The 17,955-nt window shown below is 35.7% G+C and overlaps 1 protein-coding gene across 3 annotated transcripts in view; it reads left to right on the top strand.

Moving 5' to 3' along the window:
- LOC101899456 (kinesin-associated protein 3) overlaps positions 1 to 17,955 on the top strand; it is a 146,396-nt gene that overhangs the window by 24,786 nt on the left and 103,655 nt on the right. For 2 of the 3 annotated variants that reach the window (XM_059121791.1, XM_005176984.4), the window contains exon 3: positions 8,221 to 8,292. The exons of the other annotated variant lie outside the window; for it this stretch is intronic. In XM_059121791.1, the coding sequence (XP_058977774.1) occupies positions 8,221 to 8,292 (72 nt within the window). The remainder of the gene's footprint in view (positions 1 to 8,220; positions 8,293 to 17,955) is intronic. 3 annotated transcript variants of the gene reach the window in all.

The raw sequence follows: 17,955 nt of genomic DNA on the forward strand, positions 1-17,955 counted from the left end.
CTTAAGCGACTTTTTGAAAAAAAAAAATTCAAAAAAAAAAAAAATAGACTTTTGGTGTAGTTTTTTTTAATATAAGTTGCATTAGTCCGCAGTTCTTACAACAGGAATTTTTTAAATATATTCTTCTATGGAGAAGTCTTATTGCTCTTCGGTCCCCTATGGAAAAGACCTTGTGGTCTTCTATGGAGAAGACCTATTTTGGTCTTCTATGGAGAAGACCTATTGGTCTTCTATGGAGAAGACCTATTGGTCTTCTATGGAGAAGACCTATTGGTCTTCTGTGGAGAAGACCTATTGATTTTCTATGAAGAAGACCTATTGGTCTTCTATGGAGAAGACCTATTTTGGATTTCTATGGAGAAGACCTATTTTGGTCTTCTATGGAGAAGACCTATTTTGATCTTCTATGGAGAAGATCTATTGGTCTCTATAGAGAAGACCTATTTTGGTCTTCTATAGAGAAGACCTATTTTGGTCTTCTATGGAGAAGACCTGATGGTCTTCTATGGAAAAGACCTATTGGTCTTCTATGGAGAATACCTTGTGGTCTTTTATGGAAGAAGACCTTGTGGTATTCTATGGAGAAGACCTATTTTGGTCGTCTATGGAGAAGACCTATTTCGTCTTCTATGAAGAGGACCTACTGGTCTTCTTTGGAGAAGACCTATTGGTCTTCTTTGGAGAAGACCTATTGGTCTTCTATGGAAGAAGACCTACTGGTCTTCTATGGAAGAAGACCTATTGGTCTTCTATGGAAGAAAACCTATTGGTCTTCTATGGAAGAAGACCTATATTGGTCTTCTATGGAACAAGACCTATATTGGTCTTCTATGGAACAAGTCCTATATTGGTCTCCTATGGAAGAAGACCTATATTGGTCTTCTATGGAAGAAGACCTCTAGGTCTTCTATGGAAGAAGACCTCTTGGTCTTCGATGGAAGAAGACCTATTTTGGTCTTCTATGGAGAAGACCTATTGGTCTTCTGTGGAGAAAACCTTTTGGTCTTCTATGAAGTAGACCTTATGGTGTTCTATGGAGAAGACCTATTTTGGATTTCTATGGAGAAGACCTATTTTGGTCTTCTATGGAGAAGACCTATTTTGATTTTCTATGGAGAAGATCTATTGGTCTCTGTAGAGAAGACCTACTGTTCTTCTATAGAGAAGACCTACTGTTCTTCTATAGAGAAGACCTACTGTTCTTCTATGGAGAAGACCTTGTGGTCTTCTATGGAGAAGACCTATTGGTCTTCTGTGGAGAAAACCTAGTGGTCTTCTATGAAGAAGACCTTGTGGTGTTCTATGGAGAAGACCTATTTTGGATTTCTATGGAGAAGACCTACTGTTCTTCTATAGAGAAGACCTACTGTTCTTCTATGGAGAAGACCTTGTGGTCTTCTATGGAAGAAAGCCTTGTGATGTTCTATGGAAGAAGACCTTATGGTCTTCCATGAAAGAAGACCTATTGGTTTTCTATGGAGAAGACTTGACGGCCTTCTATGGAGAAGAACTTGTGGTCTTCCATGGAGAAGACCTTGTTGTCTTCTATGGAGAAGACCTATATGTCTTCTATGTAGAAAGCCTATTGGTCTTCTATGGAGCAGACCTTGTGGTCTTCTATTGGAAAAGACCTCGTGGTCTTCTATCGGAGAAGACCTCGTGGTCTTCTATCGGAGAAGACCTCGTGGTCTACAATGGAGAAGAAGACCTCGTGGTCTTCTATGGAGAAGAAGACCTATTGGTCTTCTATGGAGAAGAAGACCTATTGGTCTTCTATGGAGAAGACCTTGTGGTCTTCCATGGAGAAGACCTATTGGTCTTCTATTGAGAAGACCTTGTGGTCTTCTATAGGAGAAGAAGACCTTCTGGTCTTCTATAGGAGAAGAAGACCTTCTGGTCTTCTATAGGAGAAGAAGACCTTCTGGTCTTCTATAGGAGAAGAAGACCTTCTGGTCTTCTATAGGAGAAGAAGACCTTCTGGTCTTCTATAGGAGAAGAAGACCTTCTGGTCTTCTATAGGAGAAGAAGACCTTCTGGTCTTCTATAGGAGAAGAAGACCTTGTGGTGTTCTGTGGAGAAGATCTTCTGGTCTTCTATAGGAGGAGACCTTCTGGTTTTCTATAGGAGAAGAAGACCTTCTGGTCTTCTATAGGAGAAGACCTTCTGGTCTTCTATAGGAGAAGACCTTCTGGTCTTCTATAGGAGAAGACCTTCTGGTCTTCTATAGGAGAAGACCTTCTGGTCTTCTATGGAGAAGACCTAATTTGGTCTTCTATGGAGAAACCTATTGGTCTGCCATGGAAGAGGACCTATTGGTCTTCTATGGAGAAGACATTGTGGTAGAAGACCTATTTGTTTTCTATGGAAGAAGACCTCTGGATATTCTATGGAAAAAGACCTCTGGGTCTTCTATGGAGAAGACCTCGGGGTGTCCTATGTAGAATACCTCTGGTTTTTCTATGGATTTTCTATGGAAGAAGGTATTTTATGGAAGAGGACCTATGGGCCTTCTGTGGAAGAAGACCCATTCCTCTTTTTTGGAGAGGGGCTATTGGTCTTCGTTGGGGAAACCAAGATATATTTCCATTGATGAACATTTTTCCTTGGAATTGTTAAATTTTTCTTTCCAATCACTGTGATTTTCCAACCCATTGACGGTCTGTCGATATCTCGGCCTGTTGATGCGCCACATTAATAAGTCGCTCATTTATGGCATTTTTGCAATGATTGATCCACATAAGTTGCCGTTTGTGTATTTTTACGATTATTACTATATTTAGTTGTTTTTTTTTTTCGTTGCAATTTGCCACCGCATTTTCATTTTGATGAGCCCTCTCTCTCGCTGTCTGTCTCGGTCTGCGTTTGTGGATGGTTTCGATTACAGCATAGGTTGCAGCCAGCCAATCAGTCAAGCGTACCGCAAATATATAAGCCACATAATAGCTGCACGGCTGATGATTGTAACCACTTGCACGTTTATTACCAAGTTTTTGTTTTTTTCTCTTGTTTTTGGTTTTTTTGTAAGACAAGGTGTTATTCCAGTTACCATGGTGACGAAATGGTATATAAATTACATATAGACAGACAAACAGATATACTCAGATATTCGTTACTAAGTACCGACTTTGCTGTGGGTTTTGTTAACAATTTACCACCTATTTGGATTATTTTTCCATTTTGGCAAAGCTCGAAAAAAAAGAAAAACGAAATGAACGAATTAAGGAGCAGAAAAAAGCAGAAAACAATGCACAGACCCATAAAATGTTGGTGGTCTACATATTTTCCATTGTTTTTCCCCCGAAAAAAAATGAAAAACGGAGCAGACCAAACCAGAGCAAAGAGTGTAATCAGTGTAGCAACTATTTTTTTATATGTCGACACATATGTATGTATGTACTCGTATGCATGGCTGTTCCAAATAGGTAGCTTAACCTGGGGCATATTTTGCTGTGGTTTCTTCTATGGTCGTATGCTTGCTCATCTATGTTTAATGTGGGTATCAAAATCCTCGCACCCACACCAGACAGCCAGTCGGCCAGCCTAGCAATTCAACGAACTAGGCAGCCATGTAGGCTATTTGGAATCATCTGTTTAATGCACACTGAGAAGAAAATTCAATTACCAAAAATAAGTGGTCTCGAAAGAGGGAGTATTCTCTTTGGAGAATCCAAATTTATTTATCTCCATTTTTTTTTATTTTTTAAAAGTCCGGCTTTTCTTGAATATTTTTCTCAAAGACCCATATTATATTGCATAAAGATTATGACGGTCTGACCAAGAAGCAACCCTATTTTTTGGGTAAAATCAAGGAAAAAACAAGTAAAAAAGCTGTAAGTTCGGCCGGGCTGAACATTGAATACCCTTCACAATTTGGAACGAATTTGGCAATTTTCAAAAAAAAAAAAAAATAATAATAATAAATAAATAAATAAAATAAGATAAAATCCAAACCAAATTCAGCCTTCATAATAGGGTCTAAACGGCGATGTGGGCCTGCATAGGCCACTTTTGTCATAAAGCATTATCTGTGAATAATGAAGCTAAAATCTACTACTATTATATGGGGCTATACAAAAATGTGTAGCTGCATAGACAATTTCCAGCCTTAGGCTGCAGTATCCATTACGAACTTTAAATACCAAATTTGAAACAATTCCGTAGCTAAAATCATCAAACTACCGAATATCAGGAGATACCGTTATATGGGGGCTATACGAAGACGTGGACTTGCACAGACAATTTTCAGTCGTAGGCTGTAGTATCTATTTCGAACTTTAAATACCAAATTTGAAACAATTCCGGTGAATAATGTCGCTAAAATCAACAAAGTACCGAATATCGGGAGGTACCGTTATATGTGGACCTGCACAGACAATTTTCAGTCGTAGGCTGTAGTATCCATTTCGAACTTCAAATACCAAATTTGAAACAATTCCGGTGAATAATGTCGCTAAAATCAACAAAGTACCGAAAATCAGGAGGTACCGTTATATGGGGGCTATACGAAAACGTGGACCTGCACAGACAATTATCTGTCTTAGGCTGTAGTATCCATTAGGAACATGAAATACCAAATTTGAAAGAACTCCGGTGAAGAATGTCGCTAAAATCATCAAAATACCGAATATCAGGAGGTACCGTTATATGGGGACTATACGAAGACGTGGACGTGCGCAGACAATTTTCTGTCTTAGGCTGTAGTATCCATTTCGAACTTCAAATACCAAATTTGAAACAATTCCAGTGATAAATGTCGCTAAAATCAACAAAAAGACCGAATATAGGGAGGTACCCTTATATGGGGGCTATACGAAAACATGGACCTACATGGCCCAATACCAAAAGTCCTGCAGACACAATATACATTTGAGTAAAATTTTAATAATCTACTTCATTTCGTTCGGAAGCTATAGTGATTTTCACGAATGGACAGACGGGGAGAAGGACGGACATCGCTAAATCGACATAGTATTTTATGCTGATCAAGAATATATTTATACTTTGTGGGGTCTAAAATGTATATTTCAAGGTGTTACAAACGAAATGACGAACTTAATATATCCTCCATACTATGGTGGAGGGTATAAAAACCCATTCTGAGCTCCAAATAGAGGTGAGATAAAAAAAACTTCAATAAAGTCAAACGACATAATTTTTACATTTTTTTTTAATTTTATTGAAAGCAAAAAATGTCGGAAATAGCACCGAATTTTAGAATAAGTTTAGATTTGTTCGAAATGGTCATCTTTGGCACGAATTATGGCCTTCAAAGGGTCAATGAAACCTTCACACGCTGCCCGAATGTGGTATTTTGCCCCATTCCCGGGGAAGCGGTTGCTTGAGGTGATCGACACTTTGGTATTTTTTAGTGCCAACCTTGCTTTACAAAATACTCCTGATACAATATTCAAACGGATTGGTATCCGGAGAAGATTTTGGTGGCCATTCGGCGCTGGAAATAAAGCGAGGAACCTCATTTTGTAACCATTCTTGGGAGGCGCGTGCTGAGTGCTATGATGCTGATTCCTGTTGGAATGTCCAAGGTCTGCGGCCAAAATGTTTGCGTGCCCAAGTTTTTAATGCATCCTCCAGAATATTTTGGCGATAATATTCGACATTTATTCTGATGCCATGGTCGATTAATACGAGCGGAGAGCAACCATCGGCTTTTAAGGCGGCCCACATCATCACCATGGCCGGCGCTTAAGTTCTGGTGGCCAACCGAAGGTGCACGATCATTTTGTTTGTTTAAAAACTGCTGGACAACGAATGTTTTCTCATTGGAGCGGAGAAAACCAAATTCGGCAGTTCACCACTTTCGGCCAAGTGAAGCAACTCTTTAGCTCTTGTGAGTCTATTTTCTTGATGTTGCGGTGTAAGTTCTTGCATTTTTTGGAATTTCAATGGCTTTACCCCAAGATCATTTTTCAAATGGAATATTGCGAAATGTTCAGCTCACGAGCCATTTTTCGGCCACTGCGACGCAGGTTTCGATCAAGTCGCTTCTTTACTTTTCGAACCATTTCTGCTGATATTGCTGTATTGCTTCCGTCCATTTTAACAGTTGTCGGATGAGTGGCTTAGAAATGACAGCAGTCTGAAGTTGGTTGCAGTTTTTTCATTTCATCCTGTATATCTACGTCTACAAGTCAAACTTGGTGTGTCTTAATATTTTTCTAAGCCAGACATCTGAAGTGAATATGGAATTTATTGGCCAACACCTTCTGGTGCCTTCCCTACAAAAGTTCAACATTTTGATTGTTCGCATAAAATTGGAATATTCGATTTTCCGTAAAGGCTGCGCATACCAATATATTTATCAATATTAGATGATGTGGAATACTTCTGTCCGCAACATATGGTACCTCACGCATATTTCAACATTTTCCGGAGATCATCACATATTTCATAAAATTACTGCTTCGATATAGTTCAAATATAAGAATATTTTTTTAAAGACCCACAGCTATGCAAATGTTAATGTAAATATGGGATTTTGGATCATGGACAAGTGACTGACAAATTTTAGAGCCATGTGTTTTTAAGCACGACTTTTCTCCAAGTGCAACATAATCATAGCTTGGTTTTTTCCATGTCCTCAACACTATTCGTGCATTGTTTTATTCTTAATTTTTTTTGGGGTTGAAATCACTGACTATTTTTTTATTTTGTTTTTTTTTCTTTTTGGGGTTTTCATTAAACCCCTACCGTATTTTCCATACAATACATATTTCCACACAATTGCTTTTATTGCCCTCTCTCTCTCTGCCTCTATATCTGTTATTCTCGCCCAAATGTATGTTTTATTGAGCGTTTAACATGGAAACAAAAATCAATAATATTGCATACTTTTAGGTTGATATACTTGAGAATAACAAAAAAAAAAAAAAAAAAACATTTTAAAATATTGTTCACATGGTCGCTTGAAATAATGGATATGAACAAATATACATACATATATGACATTTAAATATGTATGTATTTTTATGTATGTATTATGTAGTTCAATTGTAAAAAAAATAATAAAAAGCTCCCCTAAAAGCTGTGGGGGACATCGTTTCATATATTTAACATTACCCTAAGCCATATGCTTTTGTTTGTATTTTTTTTTGTTCAAGAGTGGCCCTCCTAAAAGTATGCACTTGTATTGCGTTAAAAGTGTTAAGCTACAGCTGATGAAGTGCAGACATTTCTATTTCTTTGCATCGGTTTTATGAGATGAAAAGAAATGCGTGATTTAAATGGGGAGGTTCTTAAGATTGCAATGTTTAGGGGTAGGGAAAATTATCAGATGTGAGAAACTTAACATAAATACGTTGGTCTGGACTAAGGCTGGCATGTATATAGAAATATTAATGGGAGATCAATTAGATATGCCTGGACTTTGCCACAGATAATTAAAGTCGACAGATGTAAATCCAAACCACTTTATGCCGTATTGACTGTTTTTTTTTTTTTTCAAAATACAATTTGTTGAGTTCTGACTTATATGAAATCGATTTTGTTAAAATGGAAAATATTAAAGGGCAATGCGACAAGTTGTTAATAATTATTTGAATTTACTTGCTAGAGTCCCGATTACATTTCATGTTGGAGACATTTATAACGTTTTTTTCTGTCATTTTCATCTTAAGCATTTTCATAGCATACTTTTAGGCGTCCAAAAGATATTTTAAACTAAAACAAGTTAAAAAGTATCAGTCGCTTTTGCCGACAGATGTATACTCTCAGCCAATGTTCGATAATTTAAATATATTTTGACTTCTGTTGTGATCATTCAAAGTTTAAACCCCCTATGGAGTAGGTTTCGAAGGAATGAGCCAAAATTTTCCAATTCGTATCGGACCTAAATAAATGTGATATAAACATTGCGACTTGCCGGGCTCGGACTATATTGGTTACTTCCTTCACTTTATATGAGATATGTGAAAATTTTTAGAAAATGTTAAAATGTGGTGAGGTACCAGATATAGTCGAAGGAAGTATTCCATTTTCATGCTTCATCTAATACATGAATATTCAAAATGTTGACTCTTTGTGAGGGAGGTACCAGAAGGAGTAGACCGATATATTCAATCTTCTCTAAATATCTTTATATGGAAATTTAGTAATCTAAATTTAAGTATCATATGTAAATTCTGTACAAATAACCCCTGACAATATTTTTTAATTTTTATTTGATTTTTAATTTTTCTTCTTCTTTTTTTGTTTTATTTTTAGCACAAGAGTTCTTATATAATGAAGGATAAAAATTCTTTAAGAATTCCTTCAAGATCACCAACACCAGTTAAGGTAAACCAATTTAATTATTTAAATAAAAATATAAATTGGTACACTTGCAAAAATTCACCACCATCTAGCAATCCAACTAACCTTCATCCTCATTATTGACTTCTCAAAATTTCTACCACTAATTTAAAGTAGATTATTTGTAGATGTAGAAAGAATATATATTTAAAAAAAAAAGTAAAAAATAAATTATTACTATCGATTAAAATACCAGCATTATTTTTGCTTCATGGATATTCAACACTTTGGCCCTTTGTGGGGAAGGTACCTGAAGGAGTGGACCGATATATCACATCTTCACAGCAGATCTTCTGTTAGTAAAAATAATGGGATTTGTGAAATATGATGGATTTTCGGATTTTATAATAGTTTTGGTTATTCAAAACTTTGAACCTTTGTGGGGGAGTTACCAGAAGGAATGGTCCGATCTCTACAGTCTTTATAACAAATAATGTGTTGAAATATTAAGATGTACCAAGTCTAAATGAAATCGGATGTTAATTTCGTGTTTTAAGAGCTTCATGAATATCCAAAATGTTGACCCTTTTTGAGATAGGTACCGGAATGGACGATGTATTCCATTTTCACTCCAGACCTTGGGTTATTAAAAATATTGTGATGTGTGTAATTTGAAGACAATCGGACTCTTATAACACATTTTCTAAGAGTTGTAATTATTCAAAATGTTGACCCTTTTTGGCTGAGGTACTTAATCCGATAATCCATTTTCCTACCTGACCTAGAACTGATGCAAATATTAGGATTTGCAAAGTTTGTACACAATTGGATGATCCTTTCTTGCTCTATGAGGTAATTTATTTTCTTTAATGAGGTAATTTATCAGAAGAGTGGACCGATATTGCTCATCTCCGAACTCGATCTAACTTTGATAATAATATTACGATGTATCAAATCGGATACTACCTGCGCACCAACCACAGGGACGGGCGGACATCGCTACATCTACTCCAAATGTTCTAAAACGAATTTGTTCCAAAGAAACCTAAGGCCTAAAAGGGACCGAGATTATCCATTTTCGCACCTGATCTAGAACTTATGACAATATTAAGACTTGCAAAGTTGGAGGAAAATTGGAAAATGTCATTTAAACATGTCGACCTTTGTGGGGGAGGTACTAGAAGGAGTGGACCAATATTGGACATCTCCGAACTCGATCTAAGTCCGATAAAAATATTCCGATGAACAACGTTTGTACTAAATCGGATACTCTCAGACAAATGGATGGACACGCTTAGATCGACTTCAAATGTCCTGAAAAGGAATTGGTCTAAAACCGTTATTTGGATCAGTCACGTTTTGGGCGAATAAAATTATATATATCTTTTCTAGCCATATGGCTGAGGGTATAACGAATCCTAGAACGTTTTGAACTTTGCTTTTTAGATCTCATACCGTTACCTAAACTCGGGGGTTTTTACACCCCAGACCACCAACAGAAAATTGTTGCATAGTGTTATATGTCCGATATGACAATGGCAATCAATCCGCCTTCAAACATATTTCCCCATAAATCTTCTAGCTAAAACCAGTCAGTATAAAAAAACCAGACTCTTCCTCGTAATCCTCTTATAAGGCAACCATCCATCCATCGTCTTCAATTAAATCACGATTTATATTCAATTTGAAATCGGTATAATAGTTATTAAGTGAAACCCCGGCGGGCAATAAGCTTCTTATGGTATTTTTTTCAATCTCCACAAAATATGAATTCAACACCGCTTTGTGTGTTTGGCTTTAATCAAATTTCAATAGATTCATTCAAATACGACCATCAAACAAACTCAACGAAAATACCGAAATTGCAACAACAACAACAACGATGACGACGAAAATTTGCAAGTACGAAACAAAAAAATAAATCTCCTCTACAAACTCGCTCGCCGGGGCACATGCTCTCTGCAAGGTCAATGAGATACACTTTTGTGGACCGATGCTGTTGAATTTTTGTTATAATAATATATTTATTGTTATATAATAATATATTTTTTTAAATATTGGTCTCCTTCCATTGCCTGCTTCCGTCAGTGGTAATGGTAAAATTTTTTTATCTTCGAAAAAATTGCAAAAAAAAAAATAAAATATTTATTTTTAGCCAGCTAGACAATCGTTGGCAGCAAGTTTGGTTTTTCGGACAAATAAAAATAAACTAAGCAAAAATTACTGGCATCTTGAGTAGCTCTTTCAATATATGACTTAGAGCCATAGACACCCCCTCACACTAAACAACTTCTCCATTTATTTAAAAAAACCTGTACCCATAATCTTTTTCATGGGGTCCATCGGCACCGCAACCACCATCGTCAGATCAGTGACATGCCATGAGCGACAGGGTCGCCTGATATTAATTTTGCCATTTGTTTGCTACTCTCTTGTTGTTGTCGTCGTCGTTTTTGTTTTTCTATTTTGGATTTGTTTTATCGCTCCGTTTGTACTGACCGATTATGAATATCTATTTTTATTTGTTCCGTATTATTATTATTTGTCGGTCTCTTTGGCATGACGCTGTTCAATTTGTTTGGATTTACGTTTGGACGGTGGAGATATTTTTGGGCACTTGTTTGTATACTTTACAAACACAAAAATAAAAAATAAATAAATAAATGTATGGAAAGATTCGATTATCCATCGTAGCAAAATATTTTGGCTATTTCAAATATCAATAGAGATAAATTCTAATATTTTTGAATGTTTATTCGCATCAGATTTCAAATATACCTTGACAAACATAAATTGCAAACAAAAGTGAAAAAATAATTTTATTTAATAATTTTCGAAACCAAACCAAAACTACATCTCAAATCCAGATAAGGCCTTAATATTAAATTTCATGGTTGCAGCTCTTTAATCCCCCCATTGCCATAATTAGTACAATTTCATACCATTTTAGTACGAATATTCAAAACCAGCTCCTTCTCTGCACCACAGATCCCAACAGTGACATCTATATCAAATTTCAGGATTTCAGCTCTATTCCTTCACCCAATACAAAATTTAGTACTATTTAGTACCTTTCGTACAATTATGGTATACATTTCCCAAACTAACTTTATATCTCAAATTCAGATACCAACAGGGGCCTCAATATTAAATTTCATGGTTGCAACTCTCGAAATTCCCCCACTATCAAAATTAGTACCATTTAGTAGAATTATAGTACACATATCCAAATCCAGGCCCTTATCTCAAAAAAAAAAAAAAATAGATAACAACAGGGATATCTATATCAAATTTCCGGATTTCAGCAATTCGAACAATTATAGTACACATTTCAAAAATCACCTCTACCTCTCAATTCCAGATACCAACAGAGACCACAATATCAAATTTCAGGATTCCAGTTCTATCCCTTGACCCGATACAAAATTTTGTACCATCTATTACTTTTTGTCAATTATAGTGCATATTTTTAAAAACTACCTACATATCCCTGTTCCAGATACCAACAAAGACCTCAATATCAAATTTGAGAATTCCGGACCTATGCCTTCACTAAATGCCAAATTAAGTATTTCTCGTACACCATGCTCTCATACACCGCCATCACCGTTTTTTAGTATTTTTCGTACACCATGTTTTCATACACCACCGTCAAATCTCAACCTCAGATACAGAATTTTATCTCTACCGCTTCACCAAATAACAAATTTAGAACCATTCAGTACATTTCGTAAATTTATAGAACACATTTCCGAAATTACCTTCATATCTCAACACCAGATACCAACAGATCTCAATACCGAATTTCGGGATTCCAGCTCTATAGATTCACTCAATAACAAATTTAGTAACATTTAGTGATTTTAGTATAATTTTAGTACTCATTTGCAAAACCGTTCCATACCTCAAACTAAGACACAAACAGTTATCGCAACATAAGAGCTCCATCGCTTTAGCCTATGCCAGATTTAGTTCAATTTAATTTTCATGCACTTCTTGTTAACACTTCTAAAACCACCTCCATATGTCAAGGCTACATATGAACAGCGATCCTTATACAAAAGTTCAATCCGCATTCACTATCCGTTCACCCAATACCAAACTGTGCCAAATTTCAAACTCAGATTCCTACTGTTATTTAAGTATCAATTTTCATAATTTTATCTCTTTCCCTTTACCCAATACCAAATATAGTGCCATTCAGTACTTTTCGTACAATTATAGTACATATTGCGGAAAGCACCTCCATATGTTCAGGCTACGACCATAATACCAAATTCCAGATTTTAAGCACTATCTGTTCACACAATACCTAACTGTACCAAATATAGTACCATTTAGTACTTTTCGTGCGCTGGTCGTATACATTTCCAAGGCCATCTCTTTATCATAAACCTACCACCAACAGGGACTCCAATACAAAATTTCTATATCCCAGCTTCATCCATTCACCCTAAACCAAATTGTTCCAAATGCCGTACCATTTAGTACAGAACCAATTTAGTACACATGAGTACAAATTTTCATAACTACCTATATCATACAATCCCAAAGAAATATTATTTCCAATTTTCGGGTTTTAAACTCTACCGGTCACCCTAATCCAAATTGTTCTAAATGCCGTACCATTTAGTACAGAACCAATTGTACCAGATTTACTGCCATTTAGTACACATAAGTACAAATTTCCATAACTACAAACATCATACAATCCCAAAGAATTCTTATTTCCAATTTTCGGGTTTTAAACTCTACCGGTTCTCCCAAAAATTTAAATTGTACCAAATTTAGTACCATTTATTACACATAAGTTTCCAAAGCCACCTACATTCTTCAGTCCTATAATGCAATAGTAATCTTATTTCTAAATTTCAGAATTCTAGCTCTATCAGTTCATCCAAATCGATTTAGTACTATTTGTTCACATAGTTACAAATTTTGAAAACTACCTCCATATCCTAATCCTAATCCTACACTCCTCCTATCACTATCAGGATTCCACCTCCATCCGTTTCTCCAAATTCAAATTGTACTACAATTTAGTACTCTCCTTAAACATGAGCACACACTTCCAAAACTACCTCCTTATATCGATTTACTCCCCAACCTTGATTCCTACTTCAAATTTCAGGTTTTTAGATCTAACCGTTCACATGATAAGAGGTGGTATCAAATAAAATACATTTTAGTACTTTTCGTACACTTATAGTGCGAATATCCAACAACCCTTTAGTACATCTATCGTACACTCCACCAACGACCCTCATTCCAAATTTTAGAGTTCTAGCTCTGCTGTCTCCTCAAATACAAAGGGTATTATATTTAGTAACTTTTAATTCTTTTCATACTCTGTTCTAGTACGAATTTGCAATAACCCAGCCTTATATGACCCCTTCCCCGCAACAAAAAACCCAAAATTTCATGACTCCAGCTTTAGCCGATCGTCTGGGCATTAATGAATCGTTAAGTTAGTCAGTCAATTACTCCTTTATGATACCAGAAGATATAGTCCGATCTCTACCCTCTTTTAACAGATCTTGTGTTGATGGAAATATTGAGATGTAACAAGTCTGAATGAAATCGGATGATAACTTCGCGTTTTATGAGCTTCATAGACATTCAAAAATTTGAAACTTTGTGGGGGAGCTCCAGGAGGAATGAACCAATATATCTCATCTTCATAGCAGATCTTGTGTTCGTAGAAATAATGGGATGTGTGAAATATGAAGGGAACCGGAGGTTTTTTTTTTCAGATTTTATAAACGTTTTGGTTATTCAAAACTTTGTGAGGGAGGTACCAGAAGGAATAGTTCGATCTCTACCATACTTATAACAGATCATGTGCTGATAGAAATATTGAGATTTGTCAAGTCTCAATGGATTCGAATCCCAATTTAGAGTTTTATGAGCTTCATGAATATTGGAAATTTTAGCCCTTTTGTGGGAGAGATACCAGAAGGAGTGGACCGGTGTATTCCATGTTCACACCAGACCTTGGATTAATAAAAATATTGAGATGTGCGTAATTTGAAGACAGTCGGACTCTTACGTCACATATAATGAATGTTATAATTATTCAAAATTTTGACCCTTTGTGGGGATATTGCCCAATTGCGAACTCGAACTAAATTTGACAATATTATGACGATGTACCAAGTTTGGACCAAATCGGATACTCCCTTTGAGAGTTATCGTGTGCACCGGCAGCCAAATAGACAGACAGACATCGCTAGATCGACTCCAAATGCCCTGAAACGGATTTCGTCCAAAGAGACCTAGGGTCTAAAACCGTTATTTCGACTAGGTACCTTTTGACCATATCAAATGACATATTCCCTCCCTGGCTGTGGGTATAAAACGATTTTTAATCCTTGGGCGCCATCTGCATTTTTAGCGCTCCATATAAGAATTAAAGCATAGATGGCGCACCATAATAACGTATGAAAATTTCTGAAGAATTTGCGCCTCCTTTAACAACCCAATGACCCGATTTTTTCTTACATCTGTTCCTAGTCCATCTACTACATCTGGTTGTCATGGATCTCCTAACTTTTTTTATGCATTTACCCATCTATAACCAATTTAAATCAATGGCTGTTGAAAACCTCTCAAGGCCATTTCAAAAGTTTACCACCCCGCAAAATTAAATCAATAACTTATTATAATAACCAGAACGTGCTTATTTTCCATTTCGACTAAGACCTTTTCAAAAACTTTCCATTAAGACCTAAGTAATTGAAAAGTATTGGCTTCGAACAAATATTCAAAAGCAACAACAACAACAGCGGCAACAATACAAAATGTAAAGTTGAAAAGAAAAAAAAATAAGTAATAACCAAAACGGGCAAAATCAATATTCTTTAGGTCAGAAGTAACCTTTCCAGGCAATATTTATTTTTGGCTTTGGGTTTTTATTGTTGTTGTGATTGGTGCTGGTGGGGGAAACGGTCCCATTGTCGAAGGCGCACATGAATGCGTCTCAAAACTTCAAGAACACGAATGATGGAATTTATGTCGATATTTCTTTGCAAACAACGAAATACCACCACTACCCCTTAGCCCTCTCTCTCTCTCTCCCTTGGCATTGCCAGCAAAACCAAAAAAATTAAAACAGACAACAACAACAAAAATTGAATAAAAAATATATATATATCGAAAAATAAGTTTCAAGGCTCAAAACCACAAAAATAAAAGCCATTCAAAACCATTCGTTCAATCAGTCAGTCAGTCAGGGAGGCAGGCAGGCAGACGCAGGCAAGGCAAACACTCAGTCAATATCCAATTTACTTCCTTCCCCGCCCCACTTCCTTGACTTGTACTAACGATTCCTAGACTCCCGCCACACTGTTTGTTTTAAACATTTTCAATTTCCTTTCGAAAGTCTTCGGTGGCGATTTTCAGGGGGTTTCGTGTGGTGATCCATGGGAGAAAGTAAACTAAAGCAAAACCCCTCCCCAGATTCTTAGCTGCTAGAAATTTTTAATGCATTTGCCAAATATTTAACATTTAGTTTTTCAATGTTGACTGAGTGGGAAAATTAAAAATATCTTGTTCATCTGCAACTGCATCAGCATCTTCTTTTTGTTTTAGTTTGGCATAAGTTTGGTACTCTGCTGCGGAAGCGTAGAGAATGAACGATGAGCATGTATTTGGGACAAGTGGGGTTTTAGTTTGTTTTGAGTGGTGCTGCTAAGTAAATGAGGAAATAAAAGTTTTCCTTGAAATTGGGAAATCGGAAAATGGATGTAATGAAGATTTTGACATGGGATGGAGGTATGGATCTGATTTTGGGCTCGTAATGAAAGGATTATTTGAGCACATCAAAAACTTTGGAAGGCCTCATTTATACAAAACAAAAAAAAAAACAAGAGTAGTGAAATAACTGGCCCAGATGAAATGACTGAAGGTAGAATTTGGAAATTTTGCACGAGGATCGGTATTGGCATCTGATAAGGCTTGATTTTTGGAAATTCGAAAAGTACTAAAAATTGTATACTTTATATTGGGCAAACGGAATTAGCTAGACTTTTAAAATTCGGAGTGAGGGTCACTGATGGAGTGCAGGATAGATGTGCCAAAGGTTTTTGGGGAATTCGAACTTTTATGTTACGAAAAGTTCTAAAATGGCACTAAACTTATAAAATCGTACCATTTGGTGTTATGTGAATGAATACAGCTAAAAACTTTAAATTTGGTATTAGAATGAAGTTAAGAAAGTAAGTTTGATTTATGAAGTGTTTTTTTTTTTTTTTTTGGAAATTTGTACTAAGTGTCCAAACTGTACTAAATGGTACTGAAACATTTTGGTTTAGGGTGAACGGATGAAGCTGGAATTTTGAAATTTTGTATTGGGGATTCTGTTGGCGGTAGGTTTGTGATGAGGATGTGATTTTAAACATGTATACGAAAATTACTAAATAGTACTATATTTTGTTCAATTTGGTATTGGGTGAACATATTGTGTTTCAGATCTGAAATTTGGTGTGATTGAAAAGTATTTTTGATATATAAAGTTGGTTTTGGAAAGGAGAACTATGGGTACGAACTGCACAAATGGTATTAAATTTGAAACAGGTTTAGGGGGATCGGATGCAGATGGAATTTTGAAATTTTGTATTGGCGTCCCAGTAGGTGGTCGGTTTGTAATAAAAAGGTGGCTTTGGAAATGTGTCCTACAAGTGCACGTAAAGTACTAAATAGTACCATACTTGCACAATTTGGTATTGCGTGAATAGATAGTGCTTGAAATTTGATATTAGGATCGCGGGTAATGTGAAGCCTGGACACATGGAAATCTGATTTCGAGGTCTCTGTTGGTATCTGAGATTGATATATGGCGGTGGTTTCGAAAGTGTGTATATTGGTACGAAAAGTACTAAGTCATACTAAATTTTGTATTGGATGAAGGGATATAGATAAAATTCTGAAATTTGATATTTAGATATCTGAGTTTGAGTATTAAAAAAAATATTTTCTAATTAATTTATGTTTTTTATGAATAGTTTTAAGGTTTAAAAAATATAATCCTGTCTTTTTTAAGAATATTTCTCCGACCATAAATTGCGGATTTAAAAAAAAATATCTTTAAGAACATCTTTCTTCTGGGTCCAAAAGATGTCAAATCTCGAATAAGAACATGTTTTGATTTTTGGTAAAATTTTTTCTAGCTGATCACAATTTGTGGGTTTTTAAAAAAACTTTTCCTGGGCCCTGTCGAGCTGAAATCGAGGATAAAAAATATTCTTTAAATTTTTCTAAATATTGTTCTCATTGTAAATTATTTAAGAAATTTGTTTATAACATACTTCTGGGTCTTCTGTCCATTTTAGGGCTTCCGAACTTATTCTGTTTACAGAACCCGTGGCCATGATATTAGGCCATGATCCAAAGATTATAATGTAACATCGGTCTCTAATGTAACATCTGAAGGTTTTTTGTGGTCTTGAAATGAAATCAAAAGTCTGCGTTGATTACATTTATTTTATTTATGGAAGACCTTTTAAATTTTTAACTATATTATCACATTTCAAACTCATCTCTATTTCGCATATTTGTTCAAAATTATCCCGAGTGCATTTGTTCCAAAATTTGAATATTTACTTTGGTCTCTGTTCAAATTTAATTTTTATTTCAATTTCATTTATTTGAATAACCCTTTTTCCGTGTTTGCCGAAGCTGGCAGTATTAATAAAGATGATGACTAAAAAG

This window comes from Musca domestica, unplaced genomic scaffold (assembly GCF_030504385.1).
Source record: "Musca domestica strain aabys unplaced genomic scaffold, Musca_domestica.polishedcontigs.V.1.1 2, whole genome shotgun sequence".
NCBI classification, from domain to species: Eukaryota; Metazoa; Arthropoda; class Insecta; order Diptera; family Muscidae; genus Musca; species Musca domestica.